Below are 27,567 nucleotides of genomic sequence, written 5' to 3' on the forward strand. Positions count from 1 at the left end.
GTAAATCTATCTTCATGTTAAACATGGAAGCTACAAGAAAACAAAATTACATATGAAGCTAATTGTAACAGTCACCATCTACCGTGGGTTGAGTTATGATCCGTCCCCCTCCAAACTCAAAAGTTGAAGACTTAAGCCCTGAGAGCTCAGGATGTGACTTTATTTGGAGATAGGGTCTTCGTAGAGGTAATTATGATAACATGAGGTCATCCAGATGAACCCTAATCCAACATGTCTGATATGCTTACAATGACAAAAAACAAACTATGGGTCGACAGAGGGAAGTGGGTCAGGGGATGGGCTATATGGGTGATGGGTGCTAAGGAGGCACGTGTGATGAACGCTGGGTGATGTAAGTGATGAATCACTTAATGCTACTCCTGAAACCAATACTGCACTGTTATCTTCACTAAAATTTAAATTTAAAAAAAAGTGTGGAGGGGGAGGGACAAAAGGGAGGCGGGGAAAATACGGAGACTGACCCACAACAGGGAGAAATTGCATGAACACGAAGACAGCCACCTATAAGCCAGGGAGAGGCAGGAACAGGTCCTTCACAGCCTCAGAAGGAAGGACAAGTTCATAGTCTTGGCCTCCGGAACTGTGAGACAATAGATTTCTGTTGTTGAAGCCGCCTAGTTTGTGGTACGTAGTTACAAAAACTCTAGCAAAGGAATACACCACCTGCAGTATTTTTCTTTCAAATGAACAGTTAGCTTGTTTGGTTTGGTTGGGGGCGGGGGTTGTTTCTGTTTTTTAAAGGTGGTTGGCCACTTAGCAATTTTTTTTTAATTTTTATTTAAAATTTTTTTAATATTTACTTTTGAGAGAGAGACAGAGACAGAGCATGAATGGGGGAGGGGCAGAGAGAGAGGGAGACACAGAATCCGAAGCAGGCTCCAGGCTCTGAGCCGGCAGCACAGAGCCCGACGTGGGGCTCGAACTCATGAACGGGGAGATCATGACCTGAGCCGAAGTCAGACTGAACTGACTGAGCCACCCAGGTGCCCCCCATTTACCAATTTTCAAATACAGCACCCTGACCACAGAGAAATCATGAATCTTTCCATGGGAGTGAGACCTCTAAAGGGAGTAAACCCTCAAGCTTCCACCTATAGGAGAAAGAAGACCCTGGCTTCGAGAAAATACTACTTTCCAGGAAAGAAAAACTGGTGAGATCCCGGTGCCCAGACGCTCAGCCAGGATGGAGAAGGGAAAGCAGAGTTAAGGCAACGTGTCCTGGTCAGAAGCCCAAACAGTCAAGCTGTCCCCCGGTGACTCAACACCAGGTATGAAGTAAATGAAGGAGTGGACGCTGGAATGTTTTACAGACACCAACGACATAAGGGAACCATGAAGGGCCCTGAGCCAAGACAATTCTCTAAAACTTGAAGGCAGTCTGGGAGGCTTGACATGGACAGTGAGCTGGTGCAGGGGACAAGGATCTTCATTTTCCCAATCACGTAGCCATGGAAGACTCTATAAAAATGTTCTCCCCTCCTCCTGTGACTATTTTCCTATCCCTCCCGCCCCCCCTTATTGGTCAAACTCTAAAATAAGCACATGGAGAAAGGAAGCGTGATAAGATCTGAGGTAGAGGTGGGGGCTGGGTCACTTTACTCCATCTCGGGGTCTTCGTAATAAACACACATGCCTGGTCACGAATGTGGAATAATGATGCGACAGAATTGGAATAATTACTTGTTGAACTGAACCACAGCAAATATTTTTGAGCCATAAGCCCAAATCTCAAAACGGACTTCCCTAGCACCTGATAACCATCAGACATGAAGCTTTCCAGAAACAAATCAATAGAGAAGCTGACAATAATTCCATCCCTAAAAAGGCTGTCCCTTCGTGGGACCAGACTAGTATCTCAGGTATGGTGCCTATGAAGACCTAAGACACATGAATAATTAACCTTAAGCTAAGTAAGTGATCTTAAGTGGTACTTCTAAACGTGTAGGGTTCAACTGAAAGACACAGTTTTTGCAAATTCAGTATTTAATGAAATTCCATTTTCTTAGGCATACTGGTTACTCCATATCAGATTACTTGTAAATTCTCGATTAATCTCCTGGGGTTACTTCAGTCTAGGACTTCCAAGACTACAGACATTGGCCAAAAAGAGGATGGATAATAACAGCAGAAAATGGGGCATAAGTGGAAAGTATATTATAATTTGAAACATCTGAGGGTCAAAGAAACTAAAAACACCTGCAGAAATAATTCTCGGTTTTAAAATTACATTATTTGTATCAATAGGAAAAAGAGATATCCAAAGATAAAAATGCCTCAATCCACAAAACCATTTTAATAATTAGAGATCTTAATTGAACCTAGTTCACACAGGAGGTGTTCCAAATACATGACAACAGTCTGAGAATGGGGCAGATCTCATAGCTAATCATGCCCTTGATCTCCCACAAAACCTACATTAAGAAAGACGTCTTAAAACTAATTATATAAAGTGCGAAAATCTAAATTTTGTTTTAATACTTTCTAAAATGCCTCCTAAAAAAAAAAAGGGAAACGCTCATGGCTGTATATAGATTGACACTGTAGAAAGAACAAGGGAATTCTTTCCTAAAAAGCTCTGTATTTTTCAACTGATATATTTAAGACGAGTTCTTAAGAGGTCTCAGAACAGGTCCTATCATTCACAAAACCTAGGTGAATGCCTAATAAGATAGAAAGACCTTTACAGGAAATCACAGTGGCAATAAATCTCCCACATTATTATTTATAGTTGTGTTTGTGACGAATACAGCATAACAAGGCAACAAGCCAGTATTTAAGGGCTGAAAGATTTATCCAGCCTTAAACATATCAGTCTGCGCAGGCCTGGAGTCTGTAATCATTATCACAATTTAATCTGCCTTTGCAAAACAAAACTAAAAAATAGGCTGTGTGTCTCTGTGATTAATCATTCGCATTTAAAGCCAATCTGAACTAATAAAAGGTCCAAAAAAGCGGCACCCAGAACACGGTACTGGAAGAGATGGAATTTGTTTAGAATACCATGTTCTGAAAGTGTCATGCAACCTTCTGTTAAATATTTGGTTCATTCCATTTTGTCATCCTGATTTGTATTCTGGAAGCCCTTGGAAGCGACAGGATTATTTTGTTACAACCACAACATATGTTGGCGAGAGCACAATCCCAGATCGGTTGCAGAGTTCTCCCTCGTGAGCCCCCAAAGAATAATGGCACTTGAAAATTCCAAAAAAGACTTGCTGATTCCTAAGGCTGAAGTCTCCGCACAAAAGACCCCGGCTGGCACAGCACGGTGACCTGTGAAAATTAGCAGTGGAAACAGTTTGTGGGTCCTGGCCATACACGGCAGGGCCTATAGCAGAGCTCAGATGACGGCGTTACTCTCAATGAAAGTTGCCATGCTGTGGAGTCGTCCAAATAAAGCAAACTGGCAGGCATCCGCTGAGCATTTGGTGTTCATCTTAGGAATACTGCCAGGTACATAAATGTAGCCAGGGAGAACACATGTCTTTAAGAAAATGAAGAAATTAAAAAAGGAAGGAAGGAAGGAAGGAAGGAAGGAAGGGACACAGAAGAGAAGTGACTGGGCTCGAGAGAAGGACTAACACTGCCCTCTCCACCCCCCGTGAGCTGCTTTAACTTTGATGACCAGCGCTCATTTGCAGATGTACATAGTTTCCCTGACCTTGGCAGTATCGAGGAATTTATACAGTTAGCGGTTCTTGCACAATCTCTTGAAAAGAACAGCACAAACGTTCTATCCTTCGATGCCAGGCAGGCCTTGTTACTCTTCTCCACCTATTTTTCTTCCAGTAAATTAATTTACTCGCTTAGGTTCTGGTGCTAAAATAAACTACTCATTCTTCTTTTCTCCTCCTCCTTTGACAACAGACCCCTGGGATTTCTATCTTTCTTTTCTTTTCTTTTCTTCTCTTTCTTTCTTTCTTTCTTTCTTGCTTTCTTTCTGTTTCTTTCTTTCTTTTCTTTCTTTCTCTTTATTTTTCTTTCTTTCTTTCTTTGCTTTCTTTCTTTCACACCTTCTTTCCTTTCTTTCTTTTCTCTTTCTCTTTCTTTCTCTTTCATTCTTTCTTTCTCTTTCTTTCTTTTCTTCCTTTCTCTTTCTGTGATGAAGTTGGAAGGAAAGAGCTACATTATACGACAACTTAATTATCTTAATAGACTATAACTTTAAGCAAGGCCCTACACATCAAGAATTTTAAGAATGGTAGCTTTGCTGGCCTTGTTATGATGATAAATAAAATTCTTTTATCAACATATCTGTTCACAACACAGAGCCAGAGTACAAAGAGTTTTTCCCTGAGTTGAAGACAACCTCGGAATCTTAATAATCTCAATAAATCCAAGATAACTGCAGTTTTATATATTAAATACCATTTAGTACGTAAATAATTTGAACAATAATCTTCATTAATTCTAATTAGGGTGCCTAGAAGGCATGTTTAACACTTTCTACCTCTTAACAAATTAAAACTAAAATGCCTGTTTATGAAGCAACAGCCTAAGGAACTAAAAAACCATTTCTAACGGACCTGCTGTAAAGCCAGGTGTTGTATATGCACCTGGAATCACCCAGATTCACAATAAGAATGATTCATGGGCCTGTATCAGCCTCAGCTAAACCTCAAAGTGGACCAGCATGATGCTGCAGGTGATTTCGGACTTGAGTTCACGTCCAAGTGTATTAAAAACAAGGAGAAGAAAAAGAGGACGTTCAGGATTCTAAGTGTGTGTTCTAAGTGTGTGTGGGAGAAAGGAAACATTCCCAGCACTACTTTTCCACTTGGCATCACTCATACAGGAGGCAGAGTGTGCTGAATGGTGGCACAAACTGGAACGCAGCAATTTTTGATGCAAGAAATAAGGGAATCAAGCTGGTTTGTTGTATCATGATGTCCAGGGGATATTTACAATGCTGAAGACATCCTCACCTTCCTGTGGGGAAGGAAGTTAAAAGCAGACTAACTTTGTATGTGTTCTCCAGTCAAGACACTGGTAGAAATCTTTCCACGTGTCTTCCTTAGCTGAAAGAATAAAGCACTTGTCATTCAATTTGATTCACTCATGGCTTTTGTTACAAGGAGATGTAGCCTATCCAATAAAAGCAAGAATCTGGGGTCAGCTACCTGGATTCAAAATCTGACTCCAACCCTACCTGTCATGTGACTGTGGACAAGTTACTTAACCTCTCTGTGCCTCAAATAGAGGTGCAGAAAGAATACGCAGTAAACAATGAAATAATAGTTAACTATTAATATCAGTTAACTATTATGATTTCCTCTGCCATGCTCTACTTCTTATGCGGGTTTTAACTGATGTTCTCAATGGCCTATAGTATTTATAAATAATAATAATAATATGCTTTTCAATAGTACTTTCTAGATACCAGCTACAGTTCTAAGCAATTAGCAAGTTTGAACTCATGCAATCCTTTCAACTAACTTTGGAAGTCGGCACTATTTCCCTGGTAAAAATGCTGGGGAATAGAAAGATTAAGCTGCTTGTCCAAAGGCCAACTAGTAAATGGCAGAGCCAGAATTCAGAATGAGCAGCCTGGCTTCAGACTCTAGTCCTTTCACAGCGACCCCTAACCACTCACCTCCTTCTTGAAAAGAAACCATTTTAAGTAAGTCTCCTAATACAATATACATCAAAGAGAACTATGGAAATTTTAAGTGCAGTATACTGTGAACATATATTGCATATATGTATAACATTTCCGCTGCAGCATAAAGGAGTAAGACCACAGTTAAAAAACACCACAATTAACTTTCCCTCCAACTAATGGTTTTAGGAAATATGAGGAAGAACAAGTTCTGTCTTTGAAATGCTTGATAGATAAGGTGAGCTCGGCCATCACTTCACAACAAGCTTATATAGAGAAGAAATCATAGCAACCTCGGTTCCCACAGCACCTGGAAAAGCCTACCAATATATGAAACATGTCGCCAACAACCCATGGGCAGTGGCCATGCTGCAATGCTGATCAGGGCTCCGCCCCTCTCCCAGAGCCCCTGCATAAAACTGATGTCCGGGGGGAAACTAACTAAGTTTAAGAAGGAAGTCGTCCTCCAATCCCGACTCTGAAATATCACTGACCTCAAACAGGCTGATGATGTGAAGGACCAGAAGACTGTTCAGTTGGTTAACCTAGAGTCAACTGATGAACTAACAACCGGGAATCTTTATCTATGACTGTGAAATTCTTTCGTGGTCCCTGTTATCCTGCTTCAGGACCTAAAGCAGAAACCCATCTATAAGCAACTTTTCCTTAAGACTAAGGATCCTTCTTACAAAATAACTTTAGTTAGAGCACCACAAACAAATGATGGGTACAAAACATACCACAAAAAGTTTGGAAAAATAAAATAAAACCATGGGTGAAGGCCTCTCAGCCTTCTAATTTGTAGACTTATCTTCATGTTCACGTTCTACCGCATTCCAGTATGTTTCAACATGTTCCAACAAACGGTTAGGAGACAATTTTCATCAAACAGCCACAGGGCTAAAATCCAGCATGGGTAAGTTGTGACTTAGTCATCAGGGAAAGGGCTATTCATACCGCTGGCACAAGAAAGACTAAAAGGAAAAACAATGACGATACGAAGTGTTGGCAAGGCCGTGAAACAGTTGACACTGTTCCCCACTACTTGTGGGGGTGCAGACTGGCTCAACCACTCTGGAAAACTGGCTTGTAGTGTGTACCTAAATTAAACACATACATTCACATGGCCCGCCATCCCACTCTACTGATCAAACAAAAATGCACGCGTGCACATACCAAAGGTAGACACAAGAACATGTACGCGGCCTTACTCTCAATAACCGCAACCGGAAATAACCCAATGTCTAGCAATAGTAAAGTAGAGAAGCAATTGTGCTATATTTAAACAGTGGAGTGCTATACGGCAAAGAAGATTCACCGTTTATTGCAACACACAACACAGACGAATATAACCATCGTAAGGCTGAGTGAAAGGATTCAGATATAAATGATTCTATTTATATAAAACTCCAAAAACAGGCCACAGGAATTTATGGTATAAAAAGAAGAAGTAATGGGCTAGCTTTAGTAAGGAAGAAGGGAATAATGGTTGAGAAGGGTCAAAAGGGGGCATTCAGGTGCTGGTGATATTGATTTCTTGATCTGGGTGATAGTCACATGGGGACTTACTCTGTGAAATCTCATCAGACTGAACACTTATGATTTGTGCATTTGGGGGCATTTTTGTTACAGATCAGTAAGAATGTTTACTTTAAGAGTAAATAAATAAATAAATACATAAAATAGGCCTGTTTTCCAACCCCCTTATATACATACCTGTATTACTCTGTTATGGCTGCCGTAACAGAGCACCAGAGGGGGAGAGGCTTACACAACAGAAATCTATTTTCTCACAGTTCTGGAGGCTAGAAGTTCATGATCATAACGCTGGCAGGGTGGGTTTCTGGTGGGGCTTCTCTCCTTGGCTTGCAGATGGCTATCTTCTCACTATGTCCTCACATGGCTACTTTACCGTGCGTGCACGTTCTTGGTATCTCTTTCTTATAAGGCTGCCGGTGCTGTAGGATTATGGACCTGCTCTTATATGACCTCGTCTAACCTTGTTATCCCCTTATAGACCCCCCCCAAACACAATTAACATAGGAATTGGGGGGAGATACAACTCCGTTCAGAGCCAAGTCTATGCTATTCTGTCAGTTATTTATTTTTGAAATTTTTAATGTATTTATTATACAAAATTTTCATTTCCAAACTCTGAAACTTTCTGAAGTACCTAATGGTTACCAAATAGTTAAAAAGTCTTTACAAATAATATAATATTTTTAAAAATATAATTCTAAGGTTTCAAAGTTATATGGAAATGATTTTTAATTCAAGGGCAGGAATCTGATCTAACTGTAAGATATTTTTAAATAGATCCCACTTGTTGTGATTTACCAATCTTACATATGCCCCAGCCACAGACAGGTAAGTAACATACATGGACACAAGTCACTTGTTGTAACAAAGCATCTACTTATAATAAAAAGAACACATTTAAAAGATGTTCTTTCAGGTGATTTAATAATCTAACATCTACCATGCATTTCTCCAAACACTCTGATGAAATCATCTCTATTAAATATCTAGTTCTATCAAGGTAACGTTTGCTGATTTTCAAATGGCAGCAAAATATGAATGCTGTTTTGAACAGAATAGAGATTAAATTATCGAAGGAAAACTAGGTTTTAACTCAGCATTCTGGCCACAGACACTGGTTTTCCTTCTGTGATGGAAAGAAGTCGGCACTTCAGGGTCCTTGAAATCATTACCTGCGTAATCATCACCCCAAACCCATGCCATGGCACACACCGCATTCTAGGACTCAGGAAGATAGGTTTTATTTTATTTCAAAGAGATGCCCCTTTAGGATACAGGGGTTTTTTTTGGGGGGGGGGTTGTTGTTGTTGTTGTTTTGTTTTGCTTTATTTTGTCTTGTCTTCTTAAATGCCCACATAAGTTTTGGCAATATAGATCTAAATTCACATTAAGTAGTTTAACAACTCTCTTTATAATCTTTGTGTTTCAAGCACAGAATCTCACACACATCACCAGGAAGGCAAAAGCGAAAGGAAGTTATCATGAAGAAAAGCAAATCACAGTTAATTTATATGCAGTGTGGCAATCACCCCTTAATGAATGAAGTTAACGAATGAAGTTCTCAAAGCACCATGAAAGAAAAATCCACGGCCAGGGGCAACTGGAAAGTGAAATCCAACCATTGTCTCACAATGACATTTTCAACAGGGCTAAGATGAGCAACAGAGGACTCGGTTTACTCTTCATTTCTGCCCACAACACGGCATTCACTTCAAACATCAGTTTCTCTTCCCATGCCATCTCAACAACCTGCCTGTCGCTTTCTGTGGCTTTGCCACAACTACCACGTGTTCTAAGAAGCTTATTTTTTTTCTGCTTTGGACGTCCGGCCCCGAGATAATGACTCACAGTTGTGGCTTCTCACTCCTCTGGTTCAGTCTCCTTGTCCCAGAGGCAGAATCGAGATGGATGCTTGAAATGGAAAAGGCCTTGGGTGACTTTCTGTGCACTGACTCACCTAAGCTAAGCAACTATTTCTCAGGCCCTTCATTTATTCTTAGGACCATGGCGCCTGGATTCTGCCAACGCACACACCTTTGGCTCCTCTTGGGCCCTTCCCGGCTCCTTCTTTCTGACACCATTAAAACACAGCTCTATCTGTTTTTCTTTCTAAATGTTTCTTAGCAAAATAGCCCCATTCTTTCCTAACCAACTCTTGTTCTAACTTCCTGCAACTGAAACAATTCTTAATTGGCACAGACCAGAACCAAGATTTTTCCCGTTGCATGCGAGTTACTCAGACATACCTTTGGCATAGCTGACATTGCAGAGAGGGAACCGGGGGCCAAAGAGGGATCATCCTTTGTCTGTGTCGCGAAAGTGTAAGGAGGCAGCAACCAGCCAAGAACAGAATCCCCAGTGGTGCGGCAGGTGAACAAATGGAAGCCCAAGTGCTACTAACCGTGGGGGGACGTGTCGGAGCAGGGGCGCAAGAAGCAACAGGAAAAGTGGCCAGCAAGAGAAATGGAGGTGTTCCGGTTGACCGCCATTATCTGGGGGGAAAGACCTGTGGCCGACATATTCCTCGGAGCACAAGGGCCAGATACTGGGAGTCCTTCAGCCACGGAATCAGGTTCTGTCTAGCACTGTCCTTCCCAATTTCTCTTCCACCGAGAAGCGTTAGTCGCATGAAGATACACACTCATCTACACCTGGCAAGACTTGAGTCTAGACACACAACCTACTGTCCTCGGAGACAGGGCTGCCTGTGCTCTTGCTCTGGCAGTTAAAATGCTTTCTGTTAGCACGTGTGAATGTTTTCTATGTTAAAGATGTGGACACCCACTGTCTAGGGGACAGTTGCAAACAGCTGGACAGGAATACCCCACATAGCGCCTGAAATAAAAGCTACGTCTCCAAAGGCAGTTCAAGTTATGCCGCAAAGATATCATATGCTTTATTTAACCTTAGTAGCCTCGGTCGTTCCAAGACCAAGAACAGTTTCCTCTTTAACAATCCAATTCCCAACAGGGAAGAGGAAAACTCAAGCTAGGGGAACACCGGTATTTCAAGTTCATAGTTGGTAACACGGATGCCCACAACATGAGATTCCCTCCCCCGGCCGAAAAAAAACACCCAAAGCCATAATCATTTCTGCTGGAGTTCACTCATTCTGTTACGAAGAAACCCTTCATAGTGAATTTTACACTTGTCTTTCCCCCAACTTGCCAGGAAAGGGTGGAATTACTACGTGATCTCACTTAAAATTTAAACATTTTAAGTATCACATGAAACTGCACGCTTTTCACTTTAACTGAAAGTAAGTACCATCATACCACATACATCTTAAGGGTAATGGTATAAAAATCACCTTCAAAAAATTAAATTCATTTGAATCTACCTCTGTGAACCAGAAATTTAAGAGCTCTCTTACCTGACGAACAAAACTATTTGAGGTAGTGTCCGAGGAAGTGCTCCCATCGGATCCTTTAAATCTGTTTTTCCTTCTAGCTCCTCTTCCATATGACTACAAGAGAAAGGGAAAAAAAAAAAAAGATAAATGAGAATATTGTTAGACCTTCTTCACCAAAATCTAGGCCTACTTCTAGAAAGGGGTCAAAAACCAAAACAAAATATAAATTGCCATCATGTGGGCGTCATTAGAAAATGACACTGGAATCACAAGTATCGATTTCAAAACGGTGAGTTTATAGGGAAAAGAGGTTTCCAGACAAAGGGTTCAATAATGTGCGAATTAAAACAACTTATGTGATCTGTTAGCATATCTGTCATCTGGAGGCAAAGCCATTGAAGATAAAAACGTTTAAAAGCAAGGATTTCGGTGCAGGAGAGACCGAAGAAGCTACAACAGCAAGGTGAGAGAAAAGGTGATGCGTCGACAGATTGTGCACAATGAAATGCTGTTTCCAGCAGCCCAGTGGTGCGGGTTTCCATTTTGGCTGTTTTCCGTGTTTTAATCTGTAACTCCGTAGGTACTTGTAAGAACTGCATACGGTGGCTGAAGAACACCGTGCAGTATGAATTCTGCTGCCCCTGAAACTTATTTATATACATATATACGTATATATAGAAGTTTCTATACAGGTCCAGAGGGAACACGGAGGAAACACGGTGCCAACTCCTCCTGGGATCAAGGGATGTAGAGACTGCTTTTGGAAGTGGTGAAACGGCTACAGACGCGGTGGTGGATTCGATGAAATTAAAAGCAGTTCATAAAAATGCCTGGCCCGTTATTGTCATGTTTGAATGGGATATGAAAATCTGGCTTTTTATCCACTTAGCGATTTTGCTGAGCACGCAGGAAAAATAAGTTTTATAGAATCCTAACGATAATAAAACAAGCATTTCAGAACAGGACGTTAAAAAGTGAGACAATTTGCTTCAATTGACAGGATGGAGCCAAGCCTGAACGTATGCAAATGAACTTGCTTTTCCTATTATGTCTACCGTTTGCATTCGGAGCACGGAGAATAAACTATGCATCAATCTCTGTTTAATTCCAGGCAAAGATAACGTCGTTGCAAATATTGAACATTAACATACAATTGAAAAGTAGCTCAAGGCTGAGCTTTACAGTTCAATGCACACAGGTTGGAACCCTGCTAGAGCAGAAAGTGAGCCAATGTCTTAACTTCTCCAAACAACAGGCTTCTCTTCCTTTAAAAGGGGATATTAACACTCACCTCACCGGGTTAAGTATTAAATGAAATAACAGGTTTAGAGCATTTAGTATGAGACCTAGCATATGGCACGGGGTCAGAATAATAGTTTAAAACTGACACACTTATTTTAAGAAGTAATATACATAGTGTAAAAAGTAATATCACACACAGACTGGAAGAGTGGGGAAAAGGTGGGGTAAGGTATATAACATTTAGAATGATGAGACTCAAAGAGGCTTCATTAGTTCATCAGATTTTACAAAAGTTACTTTTAAAAAAAATCAGTGTGTTCAGGTCTTGAAAATACTACTTTGTGATATTGGACACACACATATGTTTTTAATTAAAAAGAGAAATATCCCATAAACCATGGTATATGTAGCACTTAGGCGAACTGAAATCTACTACAAACATTTGTGTTATGAGTAAGTTACAGGACTTTGCAATCAGTGAGACGGTGGTATAATCTTAAAGCAAGAATTTTTCTTAAAGATGTTTGTTCTCTTTCAAGCATCTACGGGATTTGTATAATACAAATGTGTTTCCATGGCATTTAATTAACTCTCAGCTTCATAAAAGGAAAGACAACCTAGGCTGGGCTTTCACAATGTATTATACAACGTTCTCCTCACTCAGCAGCTTATTCTTCTTACTTATGTAAACATTATTCAGTAAACTGTTGAAAAATAACATTCTTTCAAGAGCGTTCTTCCTTTTCCAATTATTATACAAAGGTTTGGACAGAAGTGTCTTTCTTCCAAAGCCTAAGAACACTAAAATAAAGCATGAGAAGTTCTTTAAATAATGTGTATGTATGTATATGTGTGTGTGTGTGTGTGTGTGTGTGTGTGTGTATATTTCCATACAGAAAAATATATATATTTCCATACAGAAGAAGACTTATTACCTTTGAAAGATTTTTATTAAAGGCCTAACATGCTTCTTTGGGGGTTGGGGAGCAAATCTATGTTAAAGTTTCTTTTTTTTTTTTAAACACACTATTTATCTTCATGAGGCGCATACAATCATCTTTGAGAACAAAGTCAAAATATAACCTTACTCCATCACGATGTGTCCTTCCAGTACCATTTTGAAATGGGTGGAAAGTGAGTCTGAAATTCTATCATGGTCATTTGCTTCAGATTTTTTTCAGGATAAATATGTTTTACTATTCAGCTGCTTTGGTGTGTAAGCTTTCTCGTGGTTGCTCATAAATGCACAACAGGCACTGTGAAAACCACACAATATTTCAGACATTCTGTCCCAGAGGAGGAGACCGTTCTCTGCAAGAAATCAGATACCTTTAAAAAGTGTTTAGGGGCGCCTGGGTGGCGCAGTCGGTTAAGCGTCCGACTTCAGCCAGGTCACGATCTCACGGTCCGTGAGTTCGAGCCCCGAGTCGGGCTCTGGGCTGATGGCTCAGAGCCTGGAGCCTGTTTCCGATTCTGTGTCTCCCTCTCTCTCTGCCCCTCCCCCGTTCATGCTCTGTCTCTGTCTGTCCCATAAATAAATAAAAACGTTGAAAAAAAGTGTTTAATTGTATCTGCATGTTAATTTTTCTGGGCCCCTACGAACACTGTTCATAAACATAACTTCAGGTGCACTTGGCTACCTATGCTATATATATTTAAGCATATATGTTAGATTATCAGTTTTCAACTGTACTAAGGCACAGTTTGCACACTAAAACAAACACAAAAACAAAACCAACTAAACAACAACAACAAAAAACTGTGGCCCATCGAAGTCCATGCAAACTGGTGATAAAGTTTTAAAATATATATACTTTCCTCTTCACTTAAATTTAAGGGGAATGCTTTATTCAAAGTATTAACTTGTTCATTTCTTAATAGTGTTATAGCAAATCCTTATTCATTATGTATCAAATTTATTAAAAGCTAAAATAAGCAGATATGCGTAATTACACCTCTATTCTGTCCTTTTACTAATTATAGCAATCATTTCTCTCCTATAGTCTCCTTTTTAATTTTTAACGTTTCTTGTAACAATACCCAAGATCAAGAGGAAAACAAATTAAAGCATCTTTTGGAAAGCTAATATAGTCCATTTCGATGTACTTTAAAAAATGTTAGTGAAAATTTATACTACCATTACAAAGCAAAGTTTCCTTTGATCCAATGAATATTTAAAATTAAGTCCATCTTGCTGAAATTACTTGCTCTTTAGTTACTCTAAATCCTTGAAAATGGAGACTAGAGCATTTCATCTGCAGGAATTATTAAGAAGAAGAAGAAGAAGAAGAGGAGGAGGAGGAGGAGGAGGAGGAAGAAGAAGAAGGAGGAGGAGGAGGAGGAGGAGGAGGAGGAGGAGGAGGAGGAGGAGAAAGTAAAGGCCAAATCTTCCCAAAACAGAGGAAGGCAAGAAAGATTAATCAAATATTTACTTGCCTCCACCTGGTAAAGAAGTATATAGTTTTCTTAGTTCAGGGGCTACTGCAAATGTAGCTTCTTTAGGACAAATGGCTTTTCTAAATTTTTTTTTTAGCAACACTAAATATATAACACCCAATATATAAAACGATTCATAATCAGAGTCACCCAAGTGTCAGGACACCAAAGGGAGAGGACAAAGGGAGTCTGTGTTTGGCCAGAGTACAAAGTGTAACCCATAATACTCTCCCTGACACGTGCAGACCCCTAAATCCTTCTGGGAACACAGCCTGAAAAAGTCACTCATTTCCACTCACTGCCTGTTAGTTATGTGAAGCTTACTAAAAACAAATTGTTGTCACCACAGCAAAAAGGAGAAAAAGAAAACTGAAAACTTAAACTCCTTTACTTCTCCTAAAACATCAACCAAGCTAAGTCAGATTTCAGAAATTAGAAAAAAATTCTAGAAATTTCCACAAGTATATAAACGACTTATTAAAATGATGTCCAACAGTCACGATGATGTCAAATATCAGCTCTGTGTAAATGAATGTCTTCTCTGATACTAAATGACTTTGAAAATTGGACTGGAGTTTTCAATGTTCATATTTCACAGATCACTGAAACCTAATTTCTGTATGGTTGAAATAGACAATAGTAGTTAATTTTAGAAGTTGCCAGTTAACTGGAGATTTGAGCCCACCCGTGCACACACAGTTGGCTTGGCAGGCCCTGGGGACAGCTTCAAGAATGATGCTGCTTCTGTGGTTGATAGATAGGGTGACCGTGCTCCTCCCTACAGACTGCTCCTCGTGAGCATAATGCTGATACCTGAAATTAGTTTCCATCTCTCTCGATTAGCATTCATTGAGATTTATCCCTCTGAACCGCAGACAAACTAAGCGAAAATGATCCAGACAGAAATCAGACATTAAATCTCCTCATTTACTGATAGCTTAGTACGAACAAGACTGTCAGATCCTTTACGAGGAGTAAAGTAATGGAGATTACCTCCCTAGGAAAAGGGAAGGAGACTGTAAGTTCTTTTCTGTATGGATCAGTTTACACAAAGGACTCCAGAGGCAGCCTAAAGAGAACTGCGTCGGGGATCGGGAGGTAGACAAGGAAGGAGGGACAAGGCCAGACGGCAGAGAAATGTCTAGTGGGGAAGTTCAGGGGCAGGGAGGGCAGGAGAAGATCAACCTTGCCCTCTTCATAAGCAGCCTCCAGCCAGGCCTGGAAAGAACTCTAAGGCAGCCTCGGCTACTGGTGGTGGTGTCATAATCCATTCTAACTCCGCGTAGCTGTGACAGTAAGCGTATGCTGAGTGTGTCATTTGTAGGACAGCGACAACTTCTGCGGCCACACAGGGAAGGGTGCCACCACCCGTTACGGGGTTAACACATTTTGCTCAGCTCTTCCTGAAAGGACTAAAGCTACGTCACTGCAATTCAACGGAATCAAATCCAGCAACAGGTACCAGAACGAAAATACCAATCAGGAGGAAAGGGGTGGGAGGGCCCGGAGGGAAGGTTTTAGCAAAACGTGACGCACGAGACCCGCGGTCATTCTTTCTGGAGACTGTGAAAAGACTAAGCTCTACCTCGGACCTAGAAGTGTTTCTGGAAAACCACACGGACGTGGTTCGAGAGCCCCAGGAGAAAGGCCGCTGCCCTTTTCAGATAAAGCTCCTTGCTACGGTGATTCAGGATGTTGCCACTATCAGCTGGTATTACTACAACATGCTTGAAAAGCATCTGGCAAACTCCGCTGGGGTGGAACCAGCTGGGTCTTGTTGCTAGGAGCAAAACAAACAGGACCTCTGGTTACTGTCTGTTCGTTTTCAGGTGTGGCTGGAGGTGCCGGTTACAATCTCTTTCGGGCAGAAAGCGCTGATATACCCGTCTTGTTTCCTGCCCGTCTCCTCCGTCTCTATCCTATTCTCAGTCCCTTTCACCTGCTTCCCATCCACCCGGCCATCACACACCATCGAGTCCACTCCCCTGAGATTTACCAGTGCCACATTTTAGACTAATGCTGCCCGACAGAAATATAATGCAAGCCCGTGTCGTTGGAACGTTCTAGTAGCCACACGAGAAAGGCAAACAACAAGGGAAATCAATGGCAATGCTGTATCTCATTTACAGCAATATATCCAAACGGTTACCACTGCAACATGTTATCAATATAAAAATGATTAATGAGACGCATATTCTTTATTTGGTATCAAGTCTCTGGAATCTGGTGTGCACTTGACATGTAGAGCACATCTCGGTTCAGGCTACGCGTGGCTGGGGGCTATAGTCGCAGACAGTGCAGATTTGAAGCTTTGGAGGCAGAATACTAGACCGGCGCCCGACTTTGGAGGTGGTCCAAGTTTGCAGTGACGCTGTTCGGCAGGTTACCCAAAAAGCGATGCCGTTCGCTTCCATCAGAACTTACAACCCGCAGTTAGACTGCCAACCCTCTTCTCATGTAAGAAACTTATTCGTGTTGTTTATGTGCTGGACCGAAAGGGTTGGGGTGTAGGAGGGGTGCCCCATCCCCATCCCTCCCTCGACGGGATTATTAGCATAAAAAAGGAGAATGGGAAGCCTGTGAATCTAAATCTTCTGTTCATACAGAACTTGTAATAAAATCCAGAGGTAAAAAAAAAAAAAAAAAAAAAAAAAGGTTTTTTAAACCCCGTTTTTGCCAAAAAACACATTTTCAAGTGAAAACCCCTATTATAAGGGTTTTTATTATTAAATATTATAAAAAAAAAGGGGGGACGCTCCTGACACCCCCCGCCCCCCCCCCCTTTAGGCGGTTTTACTGCTGTCCTGTCCTGCCCAGGGAATAGATGTCAAGTTTTCACAGCCCTCTGATCCTCCGATGCCATGATTTATTGGAAATCAAATATGCATGGCAAAGTTTCCCTCAAATACCCGAGGTGATAGACACACAATTTAAGGAAAACTGCTTTCATTTTTGGAAGGTAGAGACAGCAACGAGACGGATGTGGACACAGCTGAATATTTATACCTCCAACCTGCTTGTAACATCCTTTCCTCCCTTCTTCCTCCCTCTCATACATTTATCCACTCACTAGCCAATTCCTGTGCATTGAGTCTTTGAAGTGTCTCACGCACGGGCCTGTCGTATCCATTATCGTCTCTCTCTCTCTTTCTCTTTAGTTTAGGCCTTAATACCTCTTGTCCAAACTGTTATACCAATCTCCTGTCTGGCAGCTCCACCTCTGGACTCCTGAAACTCTAAAATACCTTCCAGAACATTCCCAGGTGTATCTTCTGAATGCGACTCCTTGGTTGAATCCCTTCCATGGTTCTATCATTCATCACACGGCAGGTTCCGATGCCTCCAAGATGTGGCCTCAAATTGCCTTGTCAATCTGCTGCCGAACTCTGCCCAATCTGTACCTTTCCATACTCTCTTCAAGCTACACATGATCAATATGTTACAAGACTTACAATTTTTGAGACTTTACCTCCTATATGGCTCCCATCACCTCTCTGACAAACAATCTCGGGTCAAACCTCACCCACCCTTCGAAGCTCTTCTCAAAAGCCACCTCTTCTATGAAGTCCTTGCAGATTACTCCATATAGAACGTTTGTGATCTTTACTCCTCGGAAACCATAGAAGATTCAGTACCTCACTTAGAGTCCTGTACCATACAATTGCCACACATTTGTCACCCTTGAAGGCAGAAACGGTGTCTCCTCACATATGAATCATTTCATAACTGCAACTAACAACAATTTGTTGACTTACATTTAACGACATAAATCACTAAGTGAATTTAGTATTTCTTATCTAAATGCAGTCATGTTTTCTGTCAGCAGTAACTTTGATCTCCAGGAATTCAGGAACTCTATTTTTATCATAAGAATGAAACTTAAAAAAAAAAAATCCCTAAACGAAGATCAAAGAAAAAAAATGGCCTAAAAGTCCTTTCTTCTATCAAAATTCAAGACCTTCATCCAGAAATAAATGAGTTCTCGGAGTACATTTCTCACTATCATCTAACGTGGTTAAGAGTCTAGATCAAATCAGGAGTTTAGAACAAATGTGACATGTGTTGGTAAGAATTCAGGTCCCCCGGCAGAAGCTAGATGGGAATGTAGGTGGTTAGCTATAGGTCCCCTCTCTGGTTCAGCAGCCAAACAGCCCAAGGCCGACGAAAAGCTAGCTGTGCTACCCCTATGAAAGAAATGGATTTCTGATTACACAATTTGGTTTCCACATTTTTCTTCCATCTCAAATCAAAATGAATTATGTGTTTTAAGTTAGCAAGGTTATTTCCCAGTGGCAAAAGAAAGTTTACTAAAGCTCCATGATTAAGCCACTGACACCGCCATTATTAACGGTATCAACAGAATCTCAGAGCCGTCTATTTCTATCCCCTATCAAAACAACAATGGCAACAAAACATTTGTAACCTTTATTACCGTGTCCTACTCCCTCCCACTGCTACAGGAAACAACACTCTAAGAACACGCTCTCTCTTGAGCATATATAAATATAAAAAATAGAAACGACATATTTATAAGTTTTTTTTTTAAGTACAGAAATATGTAACCACCACAAATTACAATCTAGCAAATGCAGGCTTGAAATCAACAAGCCCGTATCGCTAGGCAAAGAGACATTTCTCCAAAACGATGCTTGAAATGTAATCCTAACCTCTTCACATCGCTCGCCCAGCAGCCCCACAGCTCGGAGTCTGAAGTCATCTCCCTGGCAGGATAAAAGTTGAGAGACTCCTTACCGCTGAGACCTGGAGGTGTCTGTAATCCAAACTGTACCTGCCAAAGCCTTACGTAAAAGCCACCACCTTATCATTGCCCAACGCCCACAACTGACATCTCCTATTTCACAACGAGCAGCAAACCGGAATTTTTCCAGAAACCGCTAATACTCATCGGAGAGGAAGGGGGTCCCGGGGCTCCCTGGAACGGCTAACATTTCGGGGGGGGGGGGAGGAAAAATAAAAACTTTCGCGTCCCCAACTCTCTCAAGAGAAAGAAAGAGGGGTGCAGGCAGACGGCGGCAAGCGGCGCGAGGGGAGCTGAGCCGTCAAGGCGGCAGAACGCCCCAGGTGCGGGGGCGGGGGGGAGGGGTCCGGGCTGCGCCCGGGGCCGGGGCCCGGGGCCGAGCGCCCCCCGCCCCTGCGCACCCCAACCTCCTCCCACGCTGCCTCCCCACCCCAGCTCCGAGCTCGCCCGGAAGGGTCGGGGGAAGCCGAGCCCCTCCCGCCCACCCGGACTCACGATCTTGAGCAGGTCCAGTCCGCTCGCCTGGTTCATGTCTATCCATGTGCCTCTCCCGGGAAGGGGCGAGGAGGGCTGACCCAGCAGCCCCGGGGGCAGCCTCTGAAGACCCGGAGGTCTCTCCCCCCGCCCGTTCGCACTCGCTTTTCGGAAGCAGAGAAAAATGGAAGCCGCACCGGAGCCGGGGACCGGCGGGAAGGGGCAGGGTCCCCCGGCGCCGGGAAGGGAGAAGTGGGTGGCAAAGGGCGAGGGGAGAGGAGGCGGCGGAGGAGCCCGAGCGGGAGGGGAGCGGCGAGGCGAGGGATCCCGGCGGAGGAGGCGCCGGGAGAGCCGGGGGGTCGGCGCCCGGAATGCTCACAAAGAAAGGAGAAGGCGCGGCGCCGTCGCTACCTGTGCGGCCGCTCCGAGCGCCCCCGCGGGAGCCGCGTTCTCCAGCAGGTCCATCTGGATCTCCTGCGCCACCGCCGCCGCCGCCGCTGTGGGAGGCGACTTGGACATGTCGCTTTGGACCATTGGCGAAAAGTCGGCGCGGAGCTAGCAGCCGGCCCCTGGCGGCGGGTCCCCTCCTCCGCTCCCCCCGTTCCGCCCCCCCCCTCCCCTGCCGTCCGCTCCGCGCGCTCCCCGCGCTCCCCGCTCCGGGGGGCCGCCCGGGGCTCGGCGCCGCGCTCGCCGCGCTCTCAGGGCGCGGGACGGGGCTGGGCCATTTTGAAAAGCGAGACGCGGGGCGGCGGGGACGGGGACGCGAGCCGCGGGCGCCCGGGGGAGCTCCTCGGCGGGAGGGAGGGAGGGAGGGAGGGAGGCAGCGCGGGGAGCGCGAGCCCAGGGGGAGGCGCGTCGGAAAGCGAGAGTGACAAGGCAGCCGGGCGCCGAAAAGTTCCCCGCGGGAGGCGCGGGCCGCGTGGGCTCCGGCCCGGCCGCTGCGCGTCGCCGTGGCACGCGCGCTGGAAAGTTTTCAAAGCCACGAAAGCGAGGCCTTGCGCCCGGGAGCCTGGTCGCTCGGGCCGCCGCGCCCGGCTCTCCGCCCCTCCTGCTCCGCGACCACCTCGCGGGAAGCCGGGCAGCCCGCGGGCCGGAGCGAGGTCGCTGGCGGCAGAGGTCGCCCGGGCTCCGGTCCGAAGCTGCACGTCTGCGATCTGGGGAGGCCTCCGGCGCCCCCCCCTCCCCCCCCCGGGTGCGAGCGTCTGCGGAGGACGTCCCGTCGGCAGTGGAAGGCACTCGATGGTGGCAGTAACGCGGTGGCAGAAGAGACGCGGGGGCCGATGACCTGGGCGGCGCGGTGTCGCCGGGATCTGCAGCTGGCCTCGTCCGCCAGGTCCAAACCCCAGTCCCGAGGTTCTCCTTCCTGACCTCTGTTGGTTTTCATCTTTGCCAAATAGCACTGCTTTCCTCCCAGATTGGGCTTGTGCTTCCAAGTTGAGAAGTCTTCGTATCACGTGTTGGGCAACAGGGGCACTTCTTTACTGCTCTGAATTCTGGATAAAGAGGGTTAGTGGACCCAGCAAGAACGTTTCACCCGCAGCACCCCACTTAGATCCTCCTGATAGGATTCATTTTTCCATCCGAGGGTGCCTCGCATTTCGACAACTGTTATTACAGCGAAATTCAATAGAACAAGGTTTCCAGGCATCGGTATTGTTTTGTAAAAATACAAGGTATAAAGTTTAGTGTACTGAAATATATATTTACAGAAATATACTGCAGTAGGGATACAGTACTTGTTCCTCTCAAACACAGCTTAAACCTGTCTCCATTATACACTAATTTTAGTCAGGCTTAAAGAACAGGTTTTGGTGTGGTTAAAAATGGAGGCGTCTCCATAGTGTCACTGATTTTCCTCATCTTTGATGTTAAAGTGGTCATTTTTATCTGAATTTTACCGAATGTCAAACAGAAGCACCGAAATATTGGTCACTACTTACCACTACTAACAATAATAATAATGTGATATTTTGAAAAACAACAGACTGGGAGGCTGTTGGTTAGGATATGTGTGGGTGGGCCAGATACCCCTCTGTAGCCATGGCTGGGAGTCTCCCCAAAACCCCACCAGATAAGATCCGTGGGGGGAAAAACAGAAGTTTTATACATGTGCACGTGCATATGCATGCATGTATATATGAAAGTAAATACAAAAGATACTGTATTTAAAGTGTTGGATACTGTATTTATTTTTATTTTTTTTTTTTAACGTTTATTTTTTTGGGACAGAGAGAGACAGAGCATGAACGGGGGAGGGGCCGAGAGAGAGGGAGACACAGAATCGGAAACAGGCTCCAGGCTCCGAGCCATCAGCCCAGAGCCCGACGCGGGGCTCGAACTCACGGACCACGAGATCGTGACCTGGCTGAAGTCGGACGCTTAACCGACTGCGCCACCCAGGCGCCCCGGATACTGTATTTAAAGTGTGTTTTAGTTTCATGATCTGATGGTATCACCTTCCTGGGTCTTTCACTTAACAAGTGTTCAGTTTTCGTGAGAGAGTGTTAAAATTTCAGGGAGAACATCAAGTCCAGTTTTTCATTAGACTGTAAGCTCTATGTGGGGAGGTAGGAGCCACCCTTATTCATTAAGGCACACTCAGAATCTGGCAGGCTACCCTGAGTTCTTTGAATATTCAGTCAATAAAGTTGAATCAAGCTTCTATTCTGTGCTACTGGGAGAACACAGACAACAAAAATCCAGGTCTCTTGGGGCTTACAGTGTAGTTAGTAAGCACTGAGAAACCTATCAATACACACTTGTTGAATGAAGCAAGAAGGATGAATTCTAACATGGTTTTAAAAAACCACCACTCTGATGAAACTTAGTGTTTTCCCAAGACATTTGTGTGACTTCTTATAGTAGAATTATCTGTATGTTCACTTTCAGTTATGACCATTTGGGAAATCGAACTTTATCTTTTATTACATTTTAAAAGGGATCACAAAATAGCCAATCATTTCTAATAAAACTTAGAGCCAAAGGGCAAGTAAACGTTTCATGTGCGATCCAATATATAATTTATGATATCAAAGTCTGTTTTTATGTGTCTCTCCTCCAGTACATAGTTTCTTGAGAACAATCAATTGTGTCTTAATTCATTTTAGTATCCCCAGATTAAGCATGATATCTGGCCCTTAGAGCCTGGAAACAATAGTTGCAGAAATGAATGAATGAATGCTCTGTCTCCATGTGTCTTAATTTTTTTTTAATGTTTATTATTTTTAAGAGAGAGACAGCAAGCAAGGGAGGGGCAGACAGAGAGGGAGACACAGAATCGGAAGCAGGCGAGGCTCTGAGCTGTCAGCACAGAGCCCGATGCGGGGCTCAAACCCATGAACCGTGAGATCATGACTTGAGCCGAAGTAGGACACTTAACGACCGAGCCACCCAGGCACCCCAACTCTCCGTGTGTCTTAAAACGTAGCATACAACTTTGCAAGTTCTAACATAGGAAGACATTCACCTGATCATGAATCCCATGAAAGCATTATATTAATTCTTTATAACCTATGGCCATTCAATTAGTGTATTGAACAGTACCCATTCAGACTCTAGTCTGCCTTGTAAAAGATTTCAAATAAAATATAAGACAATGTTGTCCCTACCCCAAAAAGGAAACAATGTCAGAATAAATATACATAGAAAAAGGCTTGAGAAGCTTATTACGGATGCCATCGTGGTCAGTTATGTTTCTAACATACCTTGACTTGTGCAATTTTTAAAAACCACAGACGAATGCTAAAATTTGATAAGTGAAGCCCAATTCTTTTCAATGTTAAAAGTTATGCAGATGCCTCCAGCAATAATGGATGTACAATCGGCAGCGGAGGCTTTCAAATGCAGATGACTAATTTGTTCAAGCTGTATGTAAACGTCAGCGTGCTCATTAGTTGTTGTAATGGGCAGCATATTATGGGCATTACTAATGCTCTGAAATGAGAACAGGGGCCAGTAAGAAACATTGGCCAAGGAAGCCAGAAATTTAAGAGTTGGGTTTTTCCCGCTAACTAGGAGAAACAGTGATTACAATGACTTTACCCCTCTCTTGCTTGCAGATTTATGACTATGTTTAAGACCTTGGGGTAAGAGCTCTTTAGGACAGATACGCACCATGTGTGATTTTTCACGTTGCTTGGTAAATCATTTTTCACCTCATTTACACTTCTGGATCTCTGTCATTATTAATAGCATTTTCATAAGGATATACCTGTATCGGCCACTGACCTCACTTGGTATGATGCATTCGCTAAGTTAACACTTGCTTTGTGTAAACTTACACTATAAAATGAATGTTCTGGATTACAGACTGTTATTTAAAAGCATATAAAGATGCAAGCAAATCCAGTATAAGAGGGGTGTGTGTGTGTATGTGTGTGCGCGCGTGCGTGTGTGTGTGTGCGTGTGCATGTAGTGAACAGTTACAGCAGAAATGCAAGTGGTCAGGGAAAGCTTAATTTCACTTCCAAAGAAAAGACTTCATAGAAGTAATAAGATTTCATGAGTTCTTGGAACTACCTAGGAGAGACAGAACTCTGGAATATCTAATAATCTATAGCACTTTAGTTTATAAAACATATTCATTTGTTATTTATTTCTCATCCAAACCCTGTTACAACAACTGGTACTTTTGTTTACATACAAGGTGCCAGGCTTTGTGCTAAGGATTTATATACGTCATCTCATCTATGAATTAGCTATCACTATTATGTTCGTTCGGATGAGTCCAATTACTATACCAAGTACGTCTTAAATATTTAGTGGATCAGAGAATGAGAAATGTATTCCTTTGATGCCGGGGTGGTTGTTCTCCATCAGAAGTAACTCTGCTTCGTGCTGACATTTATGAACCAAGTCTTGAGTGACTACCATATTCAAATTGTGGTTTCTAAGGTCACCTAGTTGTCACCCAGTTGTTGCCATCTGAGTTGGATGACGTGTCCTGGGGCTTACAAGTTTGTACTGGCATCTCTTTCACTTCTATTTTATTGGCTGGAACTCTGTCATATGAAAAACACAGAAGGCAAGTTGAGAGATAACAGGCCAGTAGAGTGCCTTTGGGAGAAAAGGAGAGTGGATTTTGATCCACAGCTAGCAGAGACTGACTTCACCGAGCCCAAGCAGCTCATGAGTGGCAAGACTTCACCACAGGTCTCTGAAACGTCAACTCTGAGACTTGGCTTTGGTTCGACCCAGCTGCCTGTCTGGTCTGCCACACAGGTCAAGACTGGATTTTTGTTTAGAGAAACAGATTTATGCATTTCTTTCACTTGCACGTTATAACTACAATATTGTACTTACTAGAAGTAAACTTGCTCTCACAAAAGCTATGAATAGCAGAAGAGCTATTAATCCAGGGTCTGTGTGTGTGTGTGTGTGTGCGCGCGCGCGCGCACGTGAGTGCCCACCATAATCCAGGGCAATAAAGGTAATAATAGCATTGAACAATGCTGTACTTGGGGAGGTCAGGAAGACCCAGTTAAAACAGGATAAGTATGAGTGCAAAATCCTATGGGAGGGAATGTAAAAAATCAGGAAAAAAATGTTCCCGGTAAACCAAACAGAAAATACAAAAATGGAAGGTGAAGAAATTCAGTACAGCTAGAAGGTCGAGTTGGAAGCTAAGGGGGTGGGCAGATAATGAAAAATATGCAACTTCCCATATTATTTGCTCTCCTACGACCTCATTCTTTTGATAGGAACGTCCCATTTACAAGCAAAGGCTTTGGTCCTCCATGCTTTTACTTTCCAAATCCTTGTCACTCTTTTATGGGAGATATACACATACACTCATGCATCAAAGGACTATAGACTAATGAGATCTGCATTATCAAGAAACGCATCTGGGGGCGCCTGGGTGGCTCAGTCGGTTGGGTGTCTGACTTCGGCTCAGGTCATGATCTCACAGCTCCTGGGTTCAAGCCCTACGTCGGGCTCTGTTCTGACAGCTCGGAACCCAGAGCCCACTTCGGATTCTGTGTCTCCCTCTCTGTCTGGCCCTCCCCTGCTCATGCTCTGTCTCAAAAATAAATAAAAACATTAAAACAATTAAAAAGAAAAAAAAAAAAAAGAAACACATCTGAATTTCCATACTCAACGCAGTCAGCTTACTTGTAGCTGAGATTCCTAGTTGTCCATACCTCTCTTTTACGGAGGCTGCGTTCGTAGCCGGGCATGTGGGTGGCTAGAATAAAAGGCTGTGTATTTCCCAGTCTCTGCTGCAGCTCCACGCAGCTACGTGGCTACATTCTGCCAAATGTAAGCAAAGGGTGGTGAAGTACTTCCGGAAGTATCCATAAAAGGGAGAGAAGTACTCTTCTTCCTCCTCTTCCTTCCTGCTGGCCAGATTGTAGATGTATTAGCTACGCTAGGAGTGGACATTTTAGACAATGAAGCCACATAAAAGCCATGTGCTGAAGTTGAACGAGCAGGGGAAAAAGGGGGCTCAGGTCAAGCTACCGTAGAATTGCCTCCTTGTAAGTTAGGCAGGAATAAGCATTCATATTGCCTTAAACATCTATCACTTTAGGTCTTCTGATTAATCATACCAAACCTAACCCAGCTAGATATGCTCTCATTACTCAAAACGTTTTTCTTTTCTTTTTTTGTTTATTGATTTTGATGGGGGGGGTGGGGAAGGGGCAGACAGAGAGGGGGAGATCGAGAATCCCAAGCAGGCTTCTTGCTGTCAGCACGGAGCATGTCGTGGGACTCGATCCCACGCAGGGTTTCATGCTACAGGCTGTGATATCATGGCCTGAGCTGAAAGCAACAGTTGGACACCTAACCAACAGAGCCCCCCCCAGACACCCCTATTTTTTTTCTTTTAAAACTAACTTTCTTGGGGCGCCTGGGTGGCTCAGTCTGTTGAGCATCTTTCATCTCAGGTCATGATCTCACATGGTGTGCGTTCAAGCCCCACATCAGGCTCTGTGCTGACGGCTCAGAGCCCGGAGCCTGCTTGAGATTCTGGGTCTCCCTCTCTCTCTGCCCCTCCCCCACTTGCACTCTGTCTCTCTCTCTCTCTCTCTGTCTCTCTCTCTCTCAAAAATGAATAAACATTAAAGAAAATTTCTAAAAGATATATAAAAATTAACTTTAAAGTATAACTTAGCCTATCTTGGTTTATAGATCGGGGGAATGCTGGCCTCATAAAGTGAAGGCCAGTGCTGGGAAAGGTTACTTATTTCCTGTTCTATATTCTGGAAGAGTTCATAAAGACTCAGTGATACTTGTTTCATACGTATTTGGAAGAATTCACTAGTAGATCTGGAGGTTTCTTTGTTTTTAATGAGTAATTCAATTTTGTTAATTGATATGGGACCATTTGAGTGATCTATTTCTTCTTGGGCCTTGATCGTTCATGTTTTTCAAAGACTTTGTTCATTTCATCTTAGCTATCAGTTTTATTGTCATAAAATGTTATTAAGAACCTCTTATTATCCTTTGAATGTCTATAGGTGCTGTACTGACATTTTTCCTTTTTGTTTCTGATGTTAATAACTTACATTTTTTTCTTTTCCTCTTGATTAGTCTGGCTAAAGGCTTATCATTTTTATCAATCTTCTCAAGTCAACTTTATGTTTCATTGATTTTCTTGTTTTTCTGTTTTTGGTGTTTTTTTTTAATTTCTGCTTTTCAGTTTATCATTTTCTTCCTTCTTCTTGCTTTGGGTTAGTTTTTTTTTCCCTTTTCTCCTAGTTTCTTTTTTTTTTTTTTAATGGATTTTTTTTCTAATTTAATGGTTTAATGATTGATACTATCTTTAATTCAACTTTTAATTTTTTTTTAATTTTTTTTTTCAACGTTTATTTATTTTTGGGACAGAGAGAGACAGAGCATGAACAGGGGAGGGGCAGAGTGAGAGGGAGACACAGAATCGGAAACAGGCTCCAGGCTCCGAGCCATCAGCCCAGAGCCCGACGTGGGGCTCGAACTCACGGACCATGAGCTCGTGACCTGGCTGAAGTCGGATGCTTAACCGACTGCGCCACCCAGGCGCCCCTCTCCTAGTTTCTTAAGCTGAAAGTTTAGATCTTTTCGTATCTTCTGATTAAGTTTATTTATTTTGGGGGAGAGAGAGAGATAGAGAGTGAGCATGAGCAGGGAAGGGGCAGAGAGAGAGAGGGAGAGAGAGAATCCCAA

The 27,567-nt window shown here is 43.0% G+C and overlaps 1 protein-coding gene across 4 annotated transcripts in view; it reads right to left on the reverse strand.

Annotated features, from left to right (window-relative positions):
- The window catches only part of CACNB2 (calcium voltage-gated channel auxiliary subunit beta 2), a 381,041-nt gene extending 361,051 nt beyond the window's left edge, over window positions 1-19,990 (reverse strand). The window contains exons 1-2 of one of the 4 annotated variants that reach the window (XM_040451274.1): window positions 19,834-19,990; window positions 10,533-10,625 (exon numbers count right to left, since the gene is read on the reverse strand). In XM_040451274.1, coding sequence (XP_040307208.1) covers window positions 10,533-10,625; window positions 19,834-19,956 — 216 coding nt within the window. In that variant the 5' untranslated portion in view covers window positions 19,957-19,990. Of the gene's footprint in view, window positions 1-10,532; window positions 10,626-19,443; window positions 19,574-19,833 lie in introns of those variants that run through there. The other 3 variants (XM_040451276.1, XM_040451273.1, XM_040451275.1) reach the window with 3 other exon arrangements.
- Between the last annotated feature and the right edge of the window lie 7,577 nt (window positions 19,991-27,567).

The sequence above is a fragment of the Herpailurus yagouaroundi genome, unplaced genomic scaffold, assembly GCF_014898765.1.
Source record: "Herpailurus yagouaroundi ecotype Mexico unplaced genomic scaffold, PumYag 203, whole genome shotgun sequence".
In the NCBI taxonomy this organism is placed as follows: Eukaryota; Metazoa; Chordata; class Mammalia; order Carnivora; family Felidae; genus Herpailurus; species Herpailurus yagouaroundi.